The sequence below is a fragment of the Xiphophorus hellerii genome, chromosome 1 (genome assembly GCF_003331165.1).
Source record: "Xiphophorus hellerii strain 12219 chromosome 1, Xiphophorus_hellerii-4.1, whole genome shotgun sequence".
Classification (NCBI taxonomy): Eukaryota; Metazoa; Chordata; class Actinopteri; order Cyprinodontiformes; family Poeciliidae; genus Xiphophorus; species Xiphophorus hellerii.
This window is the reverse complement of record NC_045672.1, coordinates 193,238-217,748: the sequence shown is the minus strand read 5'-3', so window position 1 is coordinate 217,748 and position 24,511 is coordinate 193,238. Positions and strand designations below refer to the sequence as shown.

Sequence of the window (24,511 nt, the reverse complement as noted above, 5' to 3'; positions counted from 1 at the left end):
TTTTCAGGTGTTAGTAACAAAGAGAATGCAAATGAAAGCCACACTTTTCAGACTTTCACTGTTTTAAATGAAAACACTGTATTATTTTCTAGGGTTGAAACCGTTAATCAAATTAATCATGATGAAAAGATTATTGAAATAATCCTCAACTAATTTAGCGATCGATTAATTGTTAACTGGAGTAAATAGATTCAGAAAAAGGAAGGAAGAACAAAATACTCAGAACCAAAACTGTTTAAAACTAGATACATTTTGCATTTAAGATAAAAATAAAATTCTGTAAATATGTTCTGCCCAGTACTTCCACACTTTCAGCTTCACCTGGTTCAAATGATGTAATAAATAAAATGTTATTAAATGGTTACATTGAACAGAAATGTCTTAAATTTCACATGTTGATGTAAGAAATATCTGCAGATGCATCCTTTGCTCCAAATGATCAATCAAAAACTAAAGGAATGATGCGTTGTTGCATTTTAAGCAATAAAATGTTTCATTTGTCATTAAAAGGGACTTGAATTATTTGTTTATTTCTATCTTTTAATGCATAATAATATTGCATAAAATAAGCTTGACCTAAGATAGAAAATATGCACCACATTTTTTTTATTGGATCAACCAAAATAATTTTTACTAAAATAATCATCAGCCTTATTATTTATGATGATCTGTCACATAAAGTTTCAGGAAAATGCTCTGAAGTTTGTGTCTGTAACAGGACAAAACGTGGGGAAAAGAAAATAAAGGGTGAGAATACTTTTACAAGAAACAGTAATGACCTGAGGTTGAACTTATGAAAATATTAGGGATGCTCCGATCAGGTTTTTTTGCTCTCGATTCCGATACCGATCACTCATGACAGGAAAACTCACTGCCGATCACCGATCATTGCCCATCACCTGGATTGGCTGTTAATTTTTCACTTTATGTATAAATGCTACTATGTGATCTGTCAAAATGTAAAAAATGATGTGGTAATAAATTCACCTAATTTAGACACAAAACATGGAAAATACTTGCAGGCACAATACAGCAGCTATTCAGTCAAAATGACAACTGAAAAACCTGCAATCAGTAAAACAATATTCAACAGTAAGACTCTGTACCCTAAATTATACATGAGTCAAATAAACCTCACAACACTGTCTATATCAAATAATGTCAAGTAAAAAAGAAACATTCGTTCTAAGTCAAATGCAGGCTGCATTAAAATAAACGATCCTTAGTTACTAAATCAAAACTTCCTGTGAGAACAGCTAGCTGAGTAATCCTGGTTCTGATTGGTTGTTTCTGACTGAGTTTAGTAATTCTGCACAACACATGGAGGAGGCAGAGGAGATCGATTTTTTTTCAGAGATTATCTGTCTTATGTTAGGACATAGCAAAAGTTTTAATACATATTTAAAATCTTTTTTGTTTATGTTACATGCTGCAGCTTTAAGCAGACGTTCGGTGTGACAGTTCAGTCTGGTGGAGGTTGAGCGGCTCCGTGTGTGAAATATTACTACCAGCAGCGTAGCGCAGCGGTCCAACAGCGAGAGCAGAACCAACATTTTACACCAGGGGCACCCAAAGTGGGTCCTCGGGGGCCGGCATCCTGCACCTTTTATTCTCTCCCTGGTGGTAGTAACAACCTTTAGCATGTCGATGTTCTTCGTTGGTCATCATTTGATCCAGGTGCGTTAAACCAGGGAGAGAACTAAAACATGCAGGATGCCGGCTCTCGAGGACCCACTTTGGACACCCCTGTCTTACACGGCTAACTCGTTGACTTCAATTATTTATCGGATTATTAGCTTAGCTTTCTGACCGTCATGGTCTTCCGGGTGAGTGTTGGTAGTTGTGCGCTGCTATCTGGCTGCTCTGGAATTCCTTTTTTTCCTGCATTGAGCCTCGATGTAGCCAAACTCCGTCAAGTGTTGGTTTTTTAAATGTCATATTAGATTCGTTGTGTTGTTGCATTTTGACGTGTTTCACCCCCGACGTAATTTTCCGTCGCAACACGCAAACTTCCCCATTCACTCTCAGAGCGTTATAGTTCCACACAACATTGCTTAGAATTTGTTGCTGCGCGCTTGCGCAATGTGAAGGAAAGAGGAGATAAGCTGCACACGCAGGCTGCGATGTTAGATGCAGGTGATCGGCAACAAGAGACAGTGATCGGCGATGACACCTTTTCATGGAAATCGGCCGTTATTATCGGTGGGCAATCGATCGGCACACCTCTAGAAAATATTAAATATGTAGCTCTCCTTTCTAAAGTTGTTTTTTGAACTTTAAATTACTAGACACATATGAATTATTGGCAGAATATTATATCTCATATGAAATGTCATTCCCTCATGTTTTTTCCTCACAACTAATTATGTTGTCTATTTTGGGGGAAACAAGAAAATAAAGTGGGATCTGAATGATTCTTCAGAAGGAAACATAAAAACTAATAATAATAATAAAGTTCCTGTTATTTATACTAAATGCTGTCTGATGACCAACTAACATTAGAGAGCTTCATTTAAATATGAGCAAAATCTGGCTTGTTTTAGAAGACATAAACTGAGCGTTTAAAGATGAGTTTTGCTGTGGTTGTGAACATCTTCACCTCTCCCTCCTCCCTTGCGCAGCTCTTTGTCCTGGATGAAGCCGGCGAACATCTGTGTCTCCATGAAGAGCTGCAGGAACTGCCGGACTCCTCGTGAGGGATGAGACTTGCGAAAACTTTCCCTCTGCAGCTCCTTGGCTCCACCGGCAGCCTCCACCATGTGCAGAGGATAGTGGCCCACCAGCTCCACGAAGAACCGGACGAAAGCCTCGGACAACAGGGCGCTCAGGTCGGCCGGCCGCTCTGACGGAGCAGACAGCAGGTTTAACCACTCCACCAAGAAACACTTCATTAAAACATCTAATAATTAATTAAAACATCTAATACATCCTCTTTATCACACTGCCCTGCAAATATATTTAAAAACTCTTGAGGTTTTCACACATTAAAACAACAAAGGTCAATGTGTCTTAAAGGGGCAGTATCATGTTTTGTCCAGGCACAATGTATTATTTTATAACACAATAAACTAACTGTCTTACCTCCAGTTTTTATAAAAATGCTGTATATATCAAATATGACTTAAAAGAAATGTGACTTTGTAGCCTTGAAATTGGGCATCTGTCTCTTTAAGAAGCTCCTGCTCTTTCTGAAGCTCTGGCTTCAGGAAGTCATCCCAAAATGGCTCCTCTATTAATCCTTTAACAAAGTTTTTACCATCATTTTACGGAGCAGTAGCTCCTACAATGACGTCAGCAGTTCCACCAGCTGTTTGCTAAGTGCTGCAGGCTAGTCTGAAGGAGCTGAGTGGGAGGAGCTGCTCTGTGGGGCTGAAGATTGGTAGCTTGGAAACTGCAACTCTGAGGAGGAGCTGCGTCTTGAAGGCGGGGCTAGGTTCAACCAGGCGTTTTGCGCCCTGTTTCCAGGATTATGTGAAGAATTAGCTTTTCACCACACACAGCATGTAGGACATGAAGCAACTTTAGGAAAACGTTAGAGCATTACGCAGAGCTAAACTACCAACAATGTGTAACTCAGAATTAGAATAGTTCTGTCAAAAACCACATTTCACTTTTCTTTGACTGCTTAGTTCTGCTTTCTGCCACCTAAAACCTCAGACACCATGAGGAGGTAAAACAGTGCAGGTTAAACAAACCTCCACATGCGTCTCTGCTGTCCTGTCTCAGGATGTCCTCTCTGTCCTCCAGGACCTGTTGCAGCGCCGCCTGAAGTTTGCTGGGCAGAATGCAGTCTTCATCTCCGAGCTGCAGCACAGAGCAGGCAGACACTCACATCCAGTCTGCATCACCCTGCATGTCGTTACTTTGAGCTTCAACACATTTACAGTGGCACTAGCAAAAACATGCTTATATTGGGGTCTGCCACACCAAAGCATAGAAGAGCATTGCCTCCCTGCAATGCATGGAAGGCACCTATTACTCTACACCTCAAAATAACTGCCGCTTCCTTTTCTCGGTTAATGCGGCTCGTACCGCTGCATGCATTCCCACATGTGGCTGGATCTCGGCATGGGGGCTATTACTTCTGTTGGCATTTCGTACTCGAAATGCCAACGTACTCACGTAATTAGTGAAAAACGTGCCAAATTCAAATCAAAACAAATTCTAACTGACACTGTTTTGTGGCCAGGGTCGCATTCGAAAAAAATCCGACCTGTGCTGTTCAGACTGTCATGAAAAGATCGGATACAGGTCACATTACGTCAAAAAAAAATGGGAATTGGGTCACTTAGACTCAGCCTTAGACTCAAAGCAGAGATAGAATTTTGTCTCCCCCTCTGTGTCTCACTCACACATGACAGTTTTCAGACAGGATTAATTACCATAGCAATAGAACACTGAGGAGGACAGAGATGTAGGCCCTGTTTACATGACAATGATAAAACGAAAATGGAATTTTTGTTTCGTTTCTGTTAACACATTTACATGAAGACGTTCTAATTACAATCTTTTTTTACACAGTAACGGTACACATCGAAAAGGTGTAATGTTCTCGCCACGACACTAGTTGGTGCTAGGTTCTTTGAAGCTAAGTGAGCATGTATTTAAAAAAAAAAAGAAGTTCTACTTGAAGGCACGTCGATTCTCGTTTCCCCATCAGGTACCGTTCCCCCAGAGATTGGGGGAAAACACGCACTATGTGCGTCTGATTAGGGCGCAGTTGGAAAAAAGTGGGATAATTTTGCTGAAACACGTTGTTTGAGCTTTCACAGTGTCCGTAGTTCTCTAGCGGAGAGCGCTGAACAAGCCAGTGCTTGTTATGATGAAAAGTGTTTTAAGTTCCAGTTTTAGATTTTGAAGTGCGTTTTCCAGAAAAACATCAAAAGCACATCATAGCATTTATCCAGAGTTACGGTCTATTCCTCTAAGATTTTTAATGATAACAGGATTCAAAATAAACTAAAGGGTGAATGATATGTGGGAGATTGGTTATTAACATATTAGTGTGGCTCTGCTCTGGGCTCATGTCCTGTATGCTTTTATCACTTCCTTTGTCCCTAAAGCACTCCACCCTGCAGGCGACAAGTGGAGGCAAAGCCGCCTCTCCCACAGGAGCCACGCCCTCCTGCACTATTGTCTCTGAGTGTACACACCTGTATGACAAACCTGTCAGCACACAGATCCACAATGAGAACCTGGGAAGACAGGAAAAAGGAACAACATTTACTTTACAGCTGAATAAATGGAGTTTAGATGAGTCAGAGCAACAGTGTGACTTTCTCATGTTGAAGCATAAAGAGGAAGCAGAGAGGAGACGAGGAGACCTCCAGCTGCTTTACCTCCTCGATGGGCAGCTCCAGCACCTCTGGCAAACACGGAGCCAGCACACCGATGAGGAACGGCGTGGGAGAGCAGCTGATGTCCAGCATGCTGGCTGGTAACACCGGGACAAACGTGTGCTGCCAGGTGAAGGGGTAGAGCAGCGCCAGCACGGCGTGGCCACACCTGGACAGCACACTGAGAGAGGTGAGAGAGAGCAAAACGGTTATAACATGAGACACACCTGGACAGCTGACTCAGGAGAATGAAACTGTGAAAAAAACTTCCCATAAGTTCAACACATTTTGGTACCCAAATGATGTAGTAGTGATATGTCAGCAGGGATACCAGAAGCTGTGGCTGTTGGGATGTTTTGGTTCAATTTACTCCAGAAGACTCAAAGCTTAAAGTATATTGATGAATTTAATCAAAAATCCATTAAATGTCCTAAATCCCAGCAAACAGATGTCCTAATATCACAACAAGCTGATCTCTGATCTGAACCAGCAGCTTTGGGAAAAAAACAAAACTAAAACCATTTTTACATCAAGATTTATTATCACCCCATGATAAAATACCAATGCTGCTAAGGAGCTGACTCAGAACTGGAGTTTATGTGTTCAGAGGGAAATGAAATGAATTCCCAAAGCTCTGCAGGATGCTAACTGTCAGCGTGACGATGTTACTTACCTGAGTTTATCAGCAATAAAGATGACTCTCCTCTCCAGCAGGAGGGAAGCAAACACCTGCAGGAGTTTCCCTACACTGAGACACTGCAGCAGGCTGTCGAAGTCCACATGCTCCAGCCTGGAGTCCACCGGTCGGCACAGAGTCAGAACCTGCAGCAGAACAAACCACTGAGCTCCGAGCTGCAGCACTGTCAGAGTGCTGAACAGGTTACAGCACTGCCTTTAGTCATTTTGTTCCCGGCAGTGACGAAGCAGGTTACAGCTGAATGTTAACATGTAACCCAGAGCAATTAAAGCCTCCAAACGGTCTGAGGAGGTGGCGTAGCTACGAGCCACATGGCTGCTGATCAGGACTTCCTGTTTCTGTGCCGGGGTTACCTCATTCCCAGAGCCGGGGAGGAAACTCTTTACAGTGACGGTGCGTCCGGGGGCCGGGAACGGGGCCTCCATCACGCTGCGCATGAATGTATAAACCAGTGGCGGAGAAATCTCTCTGCGCCGCTCCACCTCCTCCAGGATCTGGACAGAAACACAGACACAACAACTCGCTGTCTTTCAAACCCAACTACAGGACAGGTCAGAGGTCAAACTTTCATAGCCACTAACTCTGAACACATATCCTCTTCACTTCTTCTGCCGAGGCTTCTGAAGCAGAGACGTGAGCAGATTTACGGCACCTTGTAAAAGTATTTCCCCCTGCTGGAGACTTTTCAGCCACAAACATCCGTGTATGCAGACTAAAACCTTTTGACCGAATGGTCTAGTACTCTAAGTACTTTGCCTGGCTCATTTGGACTGTGTGGAAGTGAACGTCAACATTAATCTGATAAAAACGATTTCTTATTCAAGTATTTTTTATACAATATTAAAAATACACTAAAAGATGCAAAGAAACAAATAATTCAATTTTAATGCATTGACAGCAATCCTTACATATGATGAGGAATCATTTGTAACAAATGAAGCAATTAAAATATTTCTAACATGTGAGAAGCCTTAGTGCTGGACTGAACGTGAGATATATTGATTATTCTGCGGATTAACTGGTTATTAATAATAGCAGAAGTTGCTCTGGAGGAGATTATTTAGCAGAATTTGAACCAAGTCACCTGAAGAGTTCAGGATAGAACATTTTACAGACAAAGCTTTGTTCTTGTATTCAAAATGTATATTTTTATACAGTTGTGGTTTAATTGCTGCTCTGAGACCTTTTGAGTCTGTTTACTCAAATGATCAATTAATTGATTACTAAATTAGGTGACCATTTTTTTGAATAATTGATTCATCCCATTAATTGTTGCAGTCCTAGTTAATATCAGTTTTCAATTGTTGCTGCATATTCTTAAGACCTAGACTTTGACTAGGCCATTCTGACACACAACAATCCACACGTCTAATTTAATCTGTAGTTCTGACTAGATGTTTAAGGTTCTTCTGCTGACAAAATACACTGAAGTATTCGGTTGTGTTGTGACAAAATGCAGAAAACAGGATTTAAGCTGCATGAATACTGATCAAGGCAACACACTCAGTGAGTGATTTTACCTTAGCAAACAGGTTGAAACAGCCCAACTTGCTGACAATGCAGTGCACCTCAGGAAGCCTCTTCCCCTTTCCACTGGGCTTGAAAACAGAAAGTTGCACAAGTCAGACAGCAGGGCACAGCAGACATGTTTCACACACAACAAGACACAAACCTGCCAGTTTCTGCTTCCCTTTATGCCAAACTTTACAAACCAAACTACAGCTTTACGGCCAGCAGCAGATTTAAACTCTGCATATTGATGACATCGCTCCAACTGAGACAAAACTCTGATTAATTTGATAAACAATAACAGATGGGTTTGAGACGCTGCGCTAAATGAGACAACACCACCAAGCAGAGGAGGAAGCTGCGACATTCCTTCTGCTGTGTGTCACAAGTTCAGAGCTAGCTAGAGTGTGATTCCTCAGAGATAGTGAGTAATGACGCGGCGAGCTGCCAGGTCATCGCACGCACAGTCACATGAGCCAATAACTCCCATCCAGATGTCAGCACACGTCCTCACTCACCAGGATCTTACGGCAGTAACAAAACCAGCGACTCCCGTCTTCTCCGGTGAGGACAAAGGAGAAGGTCTCACTGGAAATGAAACCGGAAAAATCAGGAACAAGTAAATCCAACAATGAATGTAGCTACAGCCAAATGAGAGCACCAAATATTAATATTAATAATAACTACACTGCCTGGCCAAAAAAAAAGTCGCCACCTGGATTTAACTAAGCAAATAGGTACAAGCCTCCTATTGGATAAGTACTGCATAGGCGATTATCTTTCAGCTGGCAACAAGTTATTTAACCCCAGCTGATGCAATGAGTAAATCCTCATTTCTTAAACAACCATGGCAAAAGACACATCCTGTGGTCGTGGAAAAGACGTTAGTCTGTTTAAGAAGGGTCAAATCATTGGCATGCATCAAGCAGAGAAAACATCTAAGGAGATTGCAGAAACTACTAGAATTGGGTTAAGAACTGTCCAACGCATCATTAAAAACTGGAAGGATGGTGGGGAACCATCGTCTTCCAGGAAGAAATGTGGTCAGAAAAAAATCCTGAATGATCGTGATCGGCGATTACTTAAACGTTTGGTCAAATCAAATCGAAGAAAAACAACAGCAGAACTCAGGAGTATGTTTAATTGTGAACGCAAAAGCATTTCCACACGCACAATGCGAAGGGAACTCAAGGGGTTGGGATTGAACAGCTGTGTAGCCGTAAGAAAACCTCTAATCAGTAAGGCTAACCAGAAAAAAAGGCTTCAGTTTGCTAGGGAGCATAAAGATTGGACTCTGGAGGAATGGAAGAGGGTCATGTGGTCTGATGAGTCCAGATTTACCCTGTTCCAGAGTGATGGGCGCATCAGGGTAAGAAGAGAGGCAGGTGAAGTGATGCACCCATCATGCCTAGTGCCTACTGTACAAGCCTGTGGGGGCAGTGCTATGATCTGGGGTTGCTGCAGTTGGTCAGGTCTAGGTTCAGCAACATTGTGTGCCCAAAGAATGAGGTCAGCTGACTACCTGAATATACTGAATGACCAGGTTATTCCATCAATGGATTTTGTCTTCCCAAATGGAACGGGCATATTCCAAGATGACAATGCCAGGATTCATGGGGCTCACATTGTGAAAGAGTGGTTCAGGGAGCATGAGACATCTTTTTCACACATGGATTGGCCACCACAGAGTCCAGACCTTAACCCCATTGAGAATCTTTGGGATGTGCTGGAGAAGGCTTTGCGCAGTGGTCAGACTCTCCCATCATCAATACAAGATCTTGGTGAAAGATTAATGCAACACTGGATGGAAATAAATCTTGTGGCACTGCAGAAGCTTATTGAAACAATGCCACAGCGAATGCGGGCTGTAATCAAAGCTAAAGGCGGTCCAACAAAATATTAGAGAGTGTGACCATTTTTTGGTGGCGACTTTTTTTTGGCCAGGCAGTGTATTTTGTCTTTTGAATGTTTTAAGTGAGGGTGTCCAATGTGCGGCTCTGGACCCAGCTTTGCTTCACCAGACCGGTGATGGTGATGCGCTGAAAACAAATTAAAAATAAATTCAAATAGTCTTAAAAGTGGAGCAACAACACAAACTGTTCATCTTTTATCAACTACAGGGCCCTTTTGTAGCACATCGCAGGGCTGAAAGTTTTAATCCTAATGAATTGATTAATTAAATAATTGCTAACTAATATACTAATTGATTAACTGGAGTATACAGTCTAAAAAATAGGCAATATTACTGAAACAACACACACTGTCTGTAATTAAGTCACTGTTGTGACTTAAGTAAGTCACTTAAGTAAGTCACAACAGTGCAAAAAATATTCACATTTTATTGCATTTTAGGCACAAATTGCTTATTTTCTTATTTAAAAAGGAAAATTAATTATAAGAATCTTTTAATGTATTTCTAATATTCCATAAAAAAGGCTTAAGTGGTTAAATAAAAAGAATTTGCCACATGTGCCAATTTTTTTAATGCAATTAATCAGTTAATCGACAGATCGACCTCTAAAATGACATACAAATTATTTCTGCTAGGACGTTTCATCAAAATATTGTGCATTTAGTTTGTTTTTATTATTTTTGTATTTTTTATAAGAAGAGATGAAAAATGTTTTTGTGGCCCACGGCTAATTTTAACTTTACATCTGTGAAGTTAAAAGTCCTGCAACAAAAAGTTTGGTTTTAAGCCATGAAAGCTGAGATGAATTTAGGGATTAGAGTTGACAGCCGAAGACATAAACGGAAAAGAGGGGATGGAATAATACACATAATATGGAACAGAAACAAAAGAAGGTATTTAAACCACATTATATAATAACAAATGAAGGCATTAGCTTTGAGATGCTAAAAGAAATCAGTAAAGTGTTTCTTTTACCATTGCGCCCCTGTTGTTTACGGATTTGTGTGTCACTGCGGTGCAGCAGCTGACCTGGGTGTGTGTGCAGATGGCTTCCAGTCCTGGGGATCCGGGAAGCAGAACTTGGGAATCACGTTGAGTTGATCCTCAGCTTCTCTGGAGAGACGGGATGACTTTTCAAACTGAAATGAAACGGTGTAAATAACGTTTAGTTTTTTTCATATATTGTAATGATTTGATGTGCAGGACAGACAAACATCAGCCTGCACATTTCAGTCCAGCTGTTCACATTGTTGTAGTGTTTGGAGGTTTTTATTTGATGACTGACTGAATAAATAAATCAAAAAACCTTATTTACATAGCTGAGTTTCTCATTTGGAAGTTAAAACTGATTATACCGACTGGCATGAAAAGATGCTGATATTAGAGTGAAGTAAATGAGTAGACAAAGCTCGTAACATTTACTGACTCATGCCAGTGTGGGAAATTCCCCTTCCAATCATAAAACAAAATCATCTTAAGGATGCAAACAACAGATTCCATTCACTTAAAGCAATTAAAGCACATTTAGGTTGTCAGCAGAGCAGGGTAATGTTACAGTAAAGGCTCCCTCTAACCATTTTTGGGAACTGCTGAGTAATTTCAGGGGAGTACGTGTTTCCTGTGGCGTTCTTCCGTAGCGACACAACCACAAAGATCTGGAAGAGCTGCTGCTTCTGCTGCTGCAGCTGGATCAGGTCCCTCTCCAGGGTGCGATACCCGGGCCGTCGCCTCAGTGTGGACTGGATGTAAACGGACCTTCCTGCTGAACACATGGAGCGATTATGTGCTAATGCAAAGGAATGCATTTCACCAAGGCTCATTTAAGGAAAGAAAACTGGAAACTGTCCAGGTTCTTCATTATGCTCACACTTTAGTGAGTAATTCTTTCAGACATAAGAGTTGTGAACTCCAAATAGAAACCTTTTATCTTACTGCTGATACCTTTAGTGTTGTCTTCTGGATCGCTCTCTGTCCCGCTGGTCTCCTCTGCTGCCATGAGGAGCAAACATTAGTCAGCAGGATGGGAATGAAAAGCCTCGACAAGTTATAATCACATGAAGACAGTAAGCCTTTGTTTGATAATCATTAGCCTGGCCCTTCCCCTGCTGGCCTTAAGTTAGTGCATTATCAGAAGCTGGGTATTTTCAGCAAGAAGCTCGTTTTAATCTCCCTGATGAAATGTTCTGTTTCAGCTCTTACCTCGTGCAAAGGGCCCTTGGTTCTTCACTCTTTTTCTGCCTCGTTTGTCATCAAAAATTGTCTCAATCTTGGAGATATACTGTGGAGAAATGCAAACACGCATGTACTTCACAGCCTCGTCCATACAGAGTCACGAGAGTAAGGGCTGTAAATCGATTAAAAATCTAATCAGATTAATCACAATTAAATGTTGCATTGTCTCAAACCAAACATCTCAGTTTTCTTATTCAGGAAGGTTTAAAGAAGTTATTTTGTTTCAAATGTAATTTACAAATGCTAATTATAAACTTGTGATTTGGTGGAAGGATAATGTACATACTACCTTGGTTTTTTATCCAAACGTCCAAGCTTAAATATGTACATCCCTTAAAGAAAATACCAGCTGCAACGAACTGACTGAATAAGTGTGAACAACCAAATACTTGGCTGAATCACCTTTTTATTTCAAATTCTCAATTTATTCTTCTTCATGTCAATGAAGTGCAGTGAATCTTATTGGGTTTAAATAAGCCTCAGCTAATTTGCATAATTAGCTGAAGTTAGGGTTTGATGAAGTATAAAAAAGATCAAAAAGATTTGAGAGCATTTGTGATAACAGTGACATCAGAAAACTGGATGAATGTCTAAAAACAATTTAAAAATGCACAGAAAGCTGCCAGGGAGGCTGGAAATAAAGCTGAAGAGGTGCAGGAATTTTTTTCAAACTTTCTCAAAGTTCCAAGTGTGGAGTTATTCCTCTGATTAAAAATCAATTTTTGTGATTATGAATTGAATGAGAAGTAGGATTATAAACGTATCCCAGGGCTTGATTAAAAACTAAAACCTCGAAGGAAATGTGCTGCAGATTCATGAGCCAAGTTGGATGTTTGTGCCAAAACGACTTTAACCATCATCAGAAGAAACCCACAGAGAAACATGGTAGTGGCAGCATCATGTACTGGGGTTACCATTTCTTTTTATCTAGAGTTGGGATTTTTAATTTAATCTTGGTTCAAGAAGCTACATTCAATTCAGAATACCGTATTTTCCCGACTATAGAGCGCACCTCACAATAAGCCGCACCCACAAAGTTTTTTTTTAAAAACTGAAAACGTACATATATAAGCCGAACCGGGCTATAAGCCGCTGGTATCTCCGCCGCTCTCAGTTTTCCATGAGGACCCAGCAGAGGGCTGCGTCCTTAATAAATCCGCTGTTAAGGACGCAGCCCTGCATCTCCAACGGCGAACCATGGATTCATTCACGCTGAGTTTACGTGCAGCGGCTATCGATCTGTGCTGCCAGATCAATAGCCTTCAACTTAAAAGCTGCATCATACGAAATCAGCACTTTCTTCTTTGATTTCCAATTTTGACTTCCAATGATTCACTTCCTGCTAAAGAGCCCCCTGGTGGTTGAAGAAAAATCCACAGAAAAGCTGCACCCAGCTATAAGCCGCATGGTTCAAAGTGTGGGAAAAAAGTAGTGGCTTATAGTCCGAAAAATACGCTACGCACCCTTTATTATCTAAATGTTTCTGCCAGTAAGCAGGAATAAAGAGGGGTTGTATAATTAGAGCGTTACAGTGACTCCAAGTGCAAATTCAAATCAACAAAAGAATAACTTCACTAGAATAAATGACCCGGAGTCCAGAAATCTCCTGAAACTGGGCTGTTCTTAGGTAGATATAGAGAAGTTTTCCATGGCTGAGAAGGAACAAATACTGCAAAGTGAAGATGTGAAGTTTCTGACTCACATCTTGACCTAATGACCTAATGCTGAACCTGAGTTAAGCTGTGAGACAAGATTATTGATCCTTTACAATAATTATGTTAGATATGTACAGTTTTTCTGTATGGAAAAACAGGAATAGGTGGGAAGCATTTTAAATAATTTGCAGTCTCATTTACAGAAAAAAACTTGTTCTTTTTGCCAGGGGTGTGAAATCTACTGTACATTAACATTTACAGAAGTTATTTATCTGACATCTCTGTTTTCCTGCCACCTAAGAAAACATATAGAGGAAGTTTAGACTGCTGCTGCTGTTAAAAGACACAAACGTGAATGACAGAGTACAGAAACAACCAGAATGTTTCTGTAGCATCACTGATCTATAGCTGAGAAACACACACATACTTATGCCTTTTTCAATGTATAATAGACTATAATAACTGATCAATTTACAAGAACAGCACTTTAGAAACGATCTAACAGTTTTTCTGTTTCTGTCTCGTGAAGGAAAAGATTCTAGCAAAAACATGCTAAAGCAAGAGCTAACCATAAACGTCTGGCATTTATCCAACACACTAACTACACAGTAAAAGTGTCAGGCAGGTTTCAAAGCCCCACTCCTCTATTTCTCCCTCAGCCAGATGAATTACCTTGCAGTTAAATTCTGTCCCAGTCCAGCGGCTTCCCAAAGCCATCAGTTAGAAGTTTGTTTTCTCGTTCAAAGAGCCTAAATGTGACAGAAGGACTTGCATTTTGCTTCACCCCTATCTGTTTCTTTCAGCATCCTCTCCTTCCTGCTCGGCAAGTTACCGCGCCTGTCGTTGCTTTGCGACTTTTACCATGACTCATCGTTTTACACGGCAATATTTCCCACTGAGCTGAAGCATTTAGATGCATAAAACGGTTTAGAAAACACAGGCAGCTACCTGAGGAGACCCGTGGGTTTTCTGAGCGCTGCTGTATCGAGGCGATGCTGATTTAGCAGATTCTGTAAAAGTTGAGGATTTGGACGCCAACACCTGAAATACGTTCTTGTCCACTTTCCCAGCATATCCATGCAACGTCTGACCTTTAGGAGAAAACTGAAGCAAACAAAAAAATTTAAGACATGATTTGTATATTGTGACAATCTTTTCTTCTATCAGGTGAGATAGTTACTATTTTACTTTAGGGATACAGAAATAAATAGGGATGTCCTGATCCAATCAAAGTATCATCCTGTGATTATGATAAGAGAATCTTTCAGATTGATTAAACAGCTGTTGTAAATCTACTCTGAGTGACTTTGTCAGCCCCAGTGAGCCATGGAGTGTCTTCTTGTATAACAGCTGCTATTTTATAAACCTTGAACTTTATTCTGCTGAGCTAAGAAATATGAGCTGGAAAGAGAGACGGTATTGGCTGCAGCACAACGTGTCTGTCTGTGTCTGTGACACAGACAGACACGTTGCTATCTCTACCTTGACCCTCCAGGCGAGAATTTACAACAGAACAGAAACTGAGGACATAAAATTAGCAAAATTATGAAGCAGTACTGCTCTTCGTGTAAGGTTTGTCTTATTTACTGGAATGGCAGTGAGACATGTTACATGCTGAATTATCAACAAGTCCTATTAAAACAGATAATAAAAATGCTGTCATTAGCCTAGCAAACTGTACTGAATGATAATGTTAGCAGCAAAAGTGATATAGGAGTTTATTTGAGACCAGAAATGTGTGTCAGGTGACACATATATTTAGAAATAAAAGGTTGTTATCCAGAAATCCCTGTTCAGACGAAATATCTGACACTGTCAAGAAAAACGGGAACTGCTGCGAGAATCATGACTAGAACACAAGCGTTGTACCTACAGCTAAATGATTGAGGTCGATTATGAAAACAGAGAAATAAAATCCTTATTGAGACATTCCTAATAAGTCAAAAAGTTATTTGAATTTCCTTCCTTACCTTTGGACCTGGGGGCCTTATAGGAAGACACATAGTGGACAGCTTGACATCTTCATAGGGGTAATCCCTGATCCCATCACCTGCAGGTAGACAGTCACACAACATGTTGGAGAGAAAAACTGGAAGATTTAAATCATACCAGATGATCTGACATGTCTAAAAACCTTCAAAAACACAATGCAGATTTTAGTTTCTAAGCACTTCAAGAGATGCTGGTGGAAGACTGCCCACTGAAATGCAGGAAAAGGTCTTAGCCACATCCCAGAAATCAGAAATATTTCTAAAAATGTTAAACATTTCTTCTTCTGAATAACATATCTTAGATGAAAAAAATCCATACAAAACAAAAAGACTAAGAAAAAAGCGACTAGTAAGCGTATTTCTAAATAGCTCTAGTGGGAAATGACTAAAATCTGAACTCTTATTATGCCATATTTTGAAAGAAAGATCATAACTGACAGCAGCCAGAGGCTGTGAGATTACCACATGTGTTCCAGGAAAGCTCATACTAAAAAATGTCCATTTAACCAACGGCAGCCACAAACCAGCCAATGATTTCCTGCCTTTGTTGTTATGTAACAGAACTGAGTGATCATAATCTGGAAATAAATTCATTTACTACACCACACAGTCAATGAATGGAATTTGGCTTACACACAATATCCTCATAAATATTGTCATCAGAGTAGGCATGGTAGAGGTCGGGGTGGACATCTCCGTTTCCCACAGTGCCCTGCTGCGCTGTCAGGCGAGTCGCATCTTCATACTCAAACGACTTCCTACAGTAAGGACACGAGAAAAATTGGTTCAATACTTGATTTTAGTTCTATATCCTCTAACATCACGTCTTTTCTGAGTTGTCCTTAAGCTTCTTCTGAGCTTAAAAACAACTTCAACCGAATAACCTGCAGAATATTGACAATCTTTTATGTAGTTTTTAGTTGAAAACAAAAACTGTTTCTGGTTTAAAAACGCCCCAGAAAAGTTCCTCTGTGATGCAAAGCATGAAAGACGACGATAAGCTTTCATGAAATTCAGTGACGGCGCATTCTTACCACATGTACTGAGAGACTCAACAAGAAATTTCCTAATTAATTATCTCTGAATGCTTTTGTAATGTAGAACAGTAGCAGCTAGAAACAGAAACTATTTCTTAACTGCGTTTCAGGATGGTGTAATATTTTCTCCCCATGAAGGTATTTTGTAATGGATAAAAACAGAAGGAGATACTGACTTAATTTGAAGCTATAAAAAAAGAGTCACCTGGAAAAAACAAATAAACTTAAACAGTTAAAGTGGAAGGACAAAAGGTGAAAGAACACTTAGCTTTTAAAAGTCTATTTTTGTGCAAATGTAAGGTTAACTACAGTGAAAAAAAGATGTTGAATGGCCGTAATTCTTCTGATAATAAATATTAGTAAATGAGCTACGCAGCTCATTTACTTTCATGGTGCATGTGGACTGTTTGTGTTTGTAAATGTTTATGACTTGGACCTATCTGTGCTATCAAACTGGGCCCCATCTAGACAATAGAGAAGAAAGCTGCCAGACAGCATGTGACCCCAGCCAGCAATTAAAATCTGACAATACAACCGCCCAGCCACCCCCAGGCAGGGACCCAACCCCAAATCTAACCACCCAGGTAAAAAACAGCACTCCTTGATACTGATTTAACTTAGTTTAATTCATTATAAATGGATTTATTTTCATGTTTACTGGCTTTTTAAAAACACTGTTAGTTGGTTAACCTTTGTAATGCTTTAAAAGCTCCAGCTGTTTTCATTTATTCTGCTCAATAAAAGGCTAGTATGAAATATGGTGGTGTAGTGGTTATCTTCCTGGCCTCACCTGTTCTTCTTATGCCTGGACAGCCCTTCGGTCTGGATGACAGGACACGGTGGAGGTGGGAAGTTCGGCGGCTTCACCACCCTCCTGCTCCTCAGGTTGAAACTGCTGTTGTTGTGAGGAGAGCCGCTGTCCCAGCACGGCTTCGTGTTGTTGCTGGTCCCGCGGTACTGGAATGTGCGCTGGGGTTTGGGAGGGGGCAGCACGTCACCTGCATTGCTCCTGCTGTTCTCCCACAGTAGTCTGTCTCCCTCCAGCTTCCTCCAGAAACCCCGAGACGTGTAGAAGTTTCCAGCAGGCATGTTGTCATCCTGATCGCCAGCTGAAGGAGGTAGAGGCTTGGAGACGATTAAGATGTCAGGAAGGAGATCTGGTTTGGGGTCGCTGTTGGCTGAAAAGACTGGGTAGGCTGAAGAAAGGGTGTCTGTGTTAAATTTGGAAGATGCAAAAGTTTTTGCTGTGCTGTGTTTTCCAGGAGATGGGTTTGAAAATGAAGTAGAGGATTTCTTGAACAGATCTGACTTTCGAGCAGCCACGCTGTGGACGTCATGAGCTGGAGATTCCCTGAAGTCTAACTCTGTGCTTTTTGCTCTTGAGCGGCTATCTCTGGCATGAATTCCGACTCCCAAGCCTTCATTGGAATATCCGTTCCCCAGCAGGTCACTGGACAGCGTTCTGCACACAACGGGAGGGTATGCTTTGAGTCCTCCATCTCTGCTGCTGCTCTGTTGGGTCCGACTCTCCCACTGGGAGATCTTCTCCTTAATGTTGACCCGCTGCCCTGCCGGCCGGCCCTGCCGAACGGTGCTGGCCTCATCCATTCCCCGCCTGCCCTGCTCCACAGTCAGAGCCAGCATGGTGAGACGGGGCGAACCGGCTCACCTCCACTGCTCCATCAGTGAACACAGGAAAGGCCTTTCTAACAAACCGGAGAGCAAAAATCCACTTGATCAGGTGTTTGGTCCAAGTTATGAGCCAACAGACTTAAAGCTGCTTCCTTCTATGTGTCTTCTTGAACCAACCAAGAGTCATTTCTCTCTTGTCTCATTTTGTAAACAATCTGAAAAGAAGCAAAGACAAAAAAATTGCTTTTAAAAACATAATTCCAGCCACCACACTGCGAGGTCACAGGTATCAAAAGGCGACACTAGGACCAGTGATGTCAGTAACTGACATCCGACCACTTTTTTCAGTAACGAGCAATCTAACGCGTTGCCATTTCAAATCCAGTAGTCAGACTACGGTTACTTATTGAAAATCACTTTGCGTTACTATTTTCTTTTGTAATTAAATTTTATTTCCTCAACGCGTCTTGGGGAGTGACCACCGTTTCTATGCGACAGTATCAGCAGCGACAGAAACATAAACAATGGAGGGAAGAGGGAGATGCACATTTTGTTGCTGGAAAAACAGAAACTATTTTGAGTTTCGGTCACCAAGTCCGATTATTATAAGCAGCTTTGAGCTTGTTTTTTTCTAAAATCGCTTGCAGATTTAATGAGTTGCAGGTTGCGGTTTTTGGGCTCGGAAATAAGCAGACATAAACCCCAGAATTTGTCATCCAGTTAGTTTTAGTCAGACTCATGATCCGTCCCTCTTTGTTAATATCAATTTAATATATTACCTCTGAATTACGTCGAGCTTTGCGTTGCGCTCCAGAAAACTGCAAACATTGAGACTAATATGAACAGCGCAATAAACGTGAAAACAGCCAGGAATCAGGTACGTGCGGAGTGGGGGGCAAGGGGGTTTCAGCCCCTGCCCCTTTTATCCTTGATGCCCCTAGTGCCCTTTTTGAGTTTTTTATTTTTTTCAAAAAAATTTTATTTTTATTTTTAATCTGTATGTCAGAAAGCCTGTTTGTGCCCCTCAGCAATAATATTTAGCTAAATATAATAATTTAGTAAAAATAAACTAGTCTGGCTGCCCTCAGTCTAATAATGACTCTCAGAACCTCCATGTTGTTCAGACTCCAGGTCCATGGTGAGGAGGAGGGGGCGGATCTGTGCCCTCTAACTATCAAATTATGGACAAGAATATTTTTTCATACACTGGTTTGTGAATAAAAACGTAGGTCTGATGTTGACGTTAGAAAAACTGTTTCTATTTATATTTTTATAATCGTCCTTGCAATAGCGGGAAAAACCCGCCTCGCCCCTAAACACAGAAAGGTTTCAGCTGCAGAGGAAACTTCTGACTTTAACTTCATCATTCTGCTAAAAGCCCGGTTCACTACAGGCAGTCTGAGTCGGTCCACTGACAGATATAAAGAATATCTGTCTTTATATCAGACATGCTGATATAAGACACGGTACCGACTGTCACCGCGAGTCGCAGATTAAAACCCCAGTACCACCTGGTACCACCTGGTACCACCTGCTGACTGTTCGCTCTGCTTCTCCTTAACGTTTCTACCAGGCGGTTTAAAGCCACTGCTGACGGGATCTGGCCTGGAGGTTCTGGGCTGTAAATAGAAGTTATTGCAGAACCTCAAACCTTTAAGGAAGATTCGGCCCAGAGCATTTAGAGTTCACAAAATAAACATCAGAGAAAATATTGTAGCAATAATTAGAACCGCAGCAAAAAGCCAAATATGCCACAATGAAATTAATCAAAACGTCTCCAAAGCATCGGCGGACTGACAGGGGCCACCGGGGAATTCCAGGTAGATTCCAGGTAGATTCCAGGTAGATTCCAGAGATGCGCATCGCAGCGGCTGTTCATGCAGGGCTGGCCCAAGGTAATATGGGGCCTTAGACAGAACCCCTCCGCCCCCCCTGAAACTCTTCCTACTAAGAACATCAGCATTGCCAACATGTTTAAATATAGATAAGGTGAATCTGTGAGAGGGAGACCAGGTTTATTGGCCGAGTTTAAAATCAATCACTGATTATTGGTTATTTGCTGTGATGTATTTGTGAACAAACCCAATTCAAACACAAAGATTACACCATATTGCAGCCATGGTAACACAACAATCAAACTATCAAGACGATTCTTTAAACTTTTACAAAGTAAACTTCCTAATTAAATCCTAAATGTACTATTTATTTTTCTCAGCTGAATGCATTAAATAAAATGTAATAACATTTTCATTCTCTATAAATGATGCTACAGGTTTAGATCTATGGTTTGTGTTACAAATAAACCATTTCTAGGGGCCCCTGAATGTCTGGAGGCCCCTTAATGGCCCCTACCAGCAGCTACTGAGTTTTCTTTGCCTTGATATTCCAGTCTGATAATTCTAGGTCTCAGAGGTGCTAACATCAAACTATTATATAGAGTTAACCCTTTAGAGCTTTTTGGATCTATAAATCAGTCTGCAGCCAGGTTTTTCTAGAGGTTAAATAGATATTATTAGGGCTTCATTAATAAAATGGCAGCAAATTAGCTTATTTCATAACTTTATAACCAGAGACCTTCTCTCCTCTGGCCTGTTTAACAGCTACAGTCTCAGATCAACTCAGCCCTCCAGGACTGTCAGCAGCAGAAACAGAAACTTTATACCTGTTGGGGAAAATATACTACATTTGCTTTGCATTGTCCCCGCATGATGGCAATGATATAGTAGGATCCAATTAGATTCTGATTAATATGGGTTGTTGCTATGTTGTTGTACGGAGTTTTTGTTCAATGTGCCCCTTTTTAAAATTTGAGCCCCTGCCCCTCCAAAGGTCTCTGCACGGCCCTGCCAGGAATGAACGTGTCTGTAAAGTTGTGCAACTAAACATCATTATAATCAGTAATATTAAGATAAGTGTCACAAATCTGTGCAGCGGGACATCTGAACACCGCAGCAGGTGTTCTGTGCACTGCGCTCTGACAGCAAACACAGAGCCGTAACGCAGAACCTGGACGCTGGGGCAGGGAGTGGGAGGGGCGACTAAAATCCTATTTATAGTTTTCCAGACAATACTGCAGCACACACGCACAAACTACTAAAGTTTTTTTTGTACCGTTGTAACCAGTAAATAATCTCCCCTTCAGTTCAATCACATAAGTGGAGACACATTGTTGATGTTAGCATTATAAAATAACTTGCAATTAAGTATTGGAAAAAGATCAATGTAGTTTTCACAGGTAGCAGAGCGTTGTTGTTAGCAGCTGCTGAAAGTAACTAAAAACGTTACTTTTAATGTAACTTAGTTACTTTACAAATCAAGTAATCAGTAATCTAACTAAGTTATGTTTTCAAGGAGTAATCAATAATCCGATTAAAGTTACTCTTTCAAAGTAACTATGCCATCACTGACCAGGACAGTTTAAAAAAAGGTGGAGTGAGGAACAGAATAGGGGTGGGTAAAATAATTGAAGAATCGATGCATCGCAATAATTTCACGCAAAATTCATAATCGATTAGGGGGCTCCTCAGAATCGATTCACCTCCTGACACGTTGGGGGCGCTGCGAGTTTGGTTACTGTGCTGAGCACCTGAGCGCATAACAACAGTCATGGCGAGCAGCTGTAGAAAGCTAACTCTGTCAACTTTTAAGTCAGATGTTTGGGCTCATTTTGCTTTCCCGTCTAAATCTGGAACTCAAGAAGTCGACAAAAGCAAGGTGGTATGTAAGCTGTGCCAGAGAGAATTAAAGTACTGCAGTAACACGACAAACCTGCGCAACCACTTAACCAGATACCACGCAGATGCGCTACAAAAACCCGAAGCACAACCTGTTGACTCCAAACGGACACAAATCGACAAATCATTCATCTCTAAACTTCCGCCAAGCTCTGCCCGTGCACAAAAAATCACAAAGTCTGTATTTGCAAGGACCTACGACCGTACAGTGTTGTTGAAAACAAGGGTTTTAAGAATATGCTAAAGATACTCGAACCACGCTACACAATACCAACACGTAAATACATGACAGAAGTCGCTGTGCCGTCACTGTATACAGAGGTGAAGACAGCCGTTTTGGAGTCGTTAAAGTCGGCCGAAAGAGTTGCTCTGACGTGTGATGGCTGGACCTCGAGAGCGACTGACCCCTACGTAACCATCACTTCTCATTTCATATCGAACGAGTGGGAATTGGTGTCAAATGTGCTTCAGACCAGGCCCCTTCATGCAAGTCATACAGGTAACAATATAGCAAACTTGTTGACAGAGGCAATAAATGAATGGGGCATAACCGGAAAAGTGCCTGCTGTTGTTACAGGCAACGCGGCTAACATGCTAGCTGCTGTCGGTCTCACTGATCTATTGCATGTTGGCTGCTTTGCCCATGTGCTCAACTTGGCTTCGCTGGCTGCTCTTAAAACCCCTGCAGTCACACGGCTTCTGGGCAGAGTGAGGCGCATCTCTGCTTTTTTTCATCGAAGCACTTTGGCCTGTCATGCACTCAAGAAGAATCAAAAGTTGTTGGACCTCCCACAACACAAGTTAGTGACTGATGTCTCTACGAGATGGAATAGCGCTTTAGATGTGCTGGAGAGATTTTTGGAACAACAACCAGCTGTCTCTGCTGCATTACTTGCACCTGAAGTGCGAAAGCAGGAAAAAGATCTATGCTCCCTTACAGAGACAGACATTACAGCAGCAGAGGATATTGCACAGGCTCTGAAGCCATTAAAGAAAGCCACCTTGGTGATGTCTCAGGAAAGCACCCCAACTCTGTCTGTCATTGCACCTCTAAAAGAAAGACTTCTAGAGGAGATGCAACCATCATCCAGTGACTCTGCAGTGGTGAAGGAAATGAAGATTGCTATGTGCAGGGATCTCCAAAAAAGGTATTAATATATATATATATAACTTTTTTGCAACACAATGAAATATTTTTTTTTTTTTTTTACCCCTCCAGGGGGTCTTTTGTGGGCTCTAGTGTCCCTTATACGATAGTAGGCTGACAGGAAACAGGGAAGGAGAGGGGGGAAGACATGCGGCAAATGTCGTCGGGTCCGGGAGTCGAACCCGCGACGGCCGCGTCGAGGACTCAAGGCCTCCAAATACAGGTCGCGCTAACCCCTACACCACCACGGCACGCCCACAATTAAATAATTTGTCATTAATATTTATTAAAAACAATGATTATGGTGTACACAAAGTCACTTAAAATTTTTTTAAGGTACCTGGGTCTGAAGGATGAGCTCTCCATTGCTGCTGCTCTGGACCCGAGGTTTAAGGCCCTACCTTTTCTGTCAGATGATGATGAGCGAGAAGAAGTGTTCACGCATCTTATAGCTCTCACTAAAGAATTGGCCACTGTTAAAAGCTCAGTAAGTACTAAAGTATAAATAAAAAATGCATTCTATCACATACACACCGAATAGTTTTGTTTTGTTGTCTTATGGAATGCTATCATGCTATCGGTCTGCAATTATTTGAACACTGGCAAATTAATATACTTTTTATTTTAATGATTTAGCCCTACAATGCATGTTAAATAAGCTATTTGAAATGATAAAGCTCTTCTTACCAATGCGATTATTTTCTTTTTTTTTTTGCAGCAACAGAGTGGGCTGATGGATGAAGACCGTGAGGCAATTGAACAGCAGGGAGAGCCGGTTGATGACCCTTCTGGACCATCACCAAAGAAAACAAGGGACTCTTGTGCTCTGGCTGATCTTTTTGGAAGCGCATATACAACTCCAGTAGCAGTGTCCAGAACCACAGATACCAAGGCATTGGATGAGGTGGTGCGTTACAAAGAGGTACAACCACTGCCACTCTCCACAAATCCACTCAACTGGTGGAGAGAGCACGAGGGGGAATACCCTTTGTTGTCATGCCAAGCTAAAAGGTACCTTTGCATCCCAGGCAGTAGTGTACCTGCTGAAAGGATCTTTTCCACAGCAGGTGACATAGTCACAGCCCAGAGAAGTGCATTGAAGCCTGAGCATGTGGATCAGCTGCTTTTTCTGAACAAGAATCTCCACGTGCCCACTTAGTCTGTAACCAGAAATGAAGAACTGTACTGTTACAGTACAATTCTTTATTTCTGGCTACAGTACTATAGTTCAGTTCAAGATATGTTCAAAAATTAGAGGTTAATCACTACATGTTCAAAAGCTAAGAATGTTTACAAGCACTAAACTTTTTCAGTGCAATTCAGTTGAATACAACCCTATGATTTGTGTTTAAATCTGCACTAATATGCACAGATGTTATTGAAATGCATTTTTATTTATATTAGACTTTCAAGAGATAAGCTATGCCTAATTTTATTTTACATGCACTTTATTTTTTATTGTTTATTAAGAACAGTTTTCTACTTTAAGCACATTGCAGAAAGAAGTTTGTTTCTTTGCTCAGAAATGTGATGTTACAGAAGTTTGTATGAAAATAAATATTTTAAAAATGTCAACATTATCTTAAATCATTTGTGTCTTCACAACTTTAAATCAATATCGAATCGAAT

The 24,511-nt window shown here is 41.1% G+C and overlaps 2 protein-coding genes across 5 annotated transcripts in view; one reads left to right on the top strand and one right to left on the bottom strand.

Moving 5' to 3' along the window:
* The window catches only part of dennd2c (DENN/MADD domain containing 2C), a 29,962-nt gene that overhangs the window by 1,044 nt on the left and 4,407 nt on the right, over window positions 1–24,511 (bottom strand). The window contains exons 2-17 of one of the 4 annotated variants that reach the window (XM_032562844.1): window positions 17,160–18,216; window positions 15,966–16,090; window positions 15,312–15,391; window positions 14,290–14,445; window positions 11,654–11,732; window positions 11,396–11,443; window positions 11,029–11,216; window positions 10,484–10,593; window positions 8,061–8,130; window positions 7,554–7,631; window positions 6,387–6,527; window positions 6,010–6,158; window positions 5,340–5,517; window positions 5,154–5,195; window positions 3,696–3,804; window positions 2,600–2,842 (exon numbers count right to left, since the gene is read on the bottom strand). In XM_032562844.1, coding sequence (XP_032418735.1) covers window positions 2,600–2,842; window positions 3,696–3,804; window positions 5,154–5,195; window positions 5,340–5,517; window positions 6,010–6,158; window positions 6,387–6,527; window positions 7,554–7,631; window positions 8,061–8,130; window positions 10,484–10,593; window positions 11,029–11,216; window positions 11,396–11,443; window positions 11,654–11,732; window positions 14,290–14,445; window positions 15,312–15,391; window positions 15,966–16,090; window positions 17,160–18,013 — 2,650 coding nt within the window. In that variant the 5' untranslated portion in view covers window positions 18,014–18,216. The remainder of the gene's footprint in view (window positions 1–2,599; window positions 2,843–3,695; window positions 3,805–5,153; window positions 5,196–5,339; window positions 5,518–6,009; window positions 6,159–6,386; window positions 6,528–7,553; window positions 7,632–8,060; window positions 8,131–10,483; window positions 10,594–11,028; window positions 11,217–11,395; window positions 11,444–11,653; window positions 11,733–14,289; window positions 14,446–15,311; window positions 15,392–15,965; window positions 16,091–17,159; window positions 18,217–24,511) is intronic. The other 3 variants (XM_032562863.1, XM_032562855.1, XM_032562873.1) reach the window with 3 other exon arrangements.
* On the top strand, window positions 23,159–24,243 carry LOC116720093 (zinc finger BED domain-containing protein 1-like). The gene is made up of 2 exons (XM_032563154.1): window positions 23,159–23,369; window positions 23,601–24,243. The coding sequence occupies exons 1-2, from the start codon at window positions 23,178–23,180 to the stop codon at window positions 24,039–24,041; spliced, it is 633 nt and encodes a 210-aa protein (XP_032419045.1). The 5' UTR covers window positions 23,159–23,177; the 3' UTR covers window positions 24,042–24,243.

Bases quoted from the DNA above. Each gene is read 5' to 3' on its own strand.
- LOC116720093 (XM_032563154.1), top strand. From the start codon at position 23,178: ATGATTATGGTGTACACAAAGTCACTTAAAATTTTTTTAAGGTACCTG. The intron at 23,370-23,600 runs GTAAGTACTAAA...TTTTTTTTGCAG, and splicing joins TGGCCACTGTTAAAAGCTCA to CAACAGAGTGGGCTGATGGA.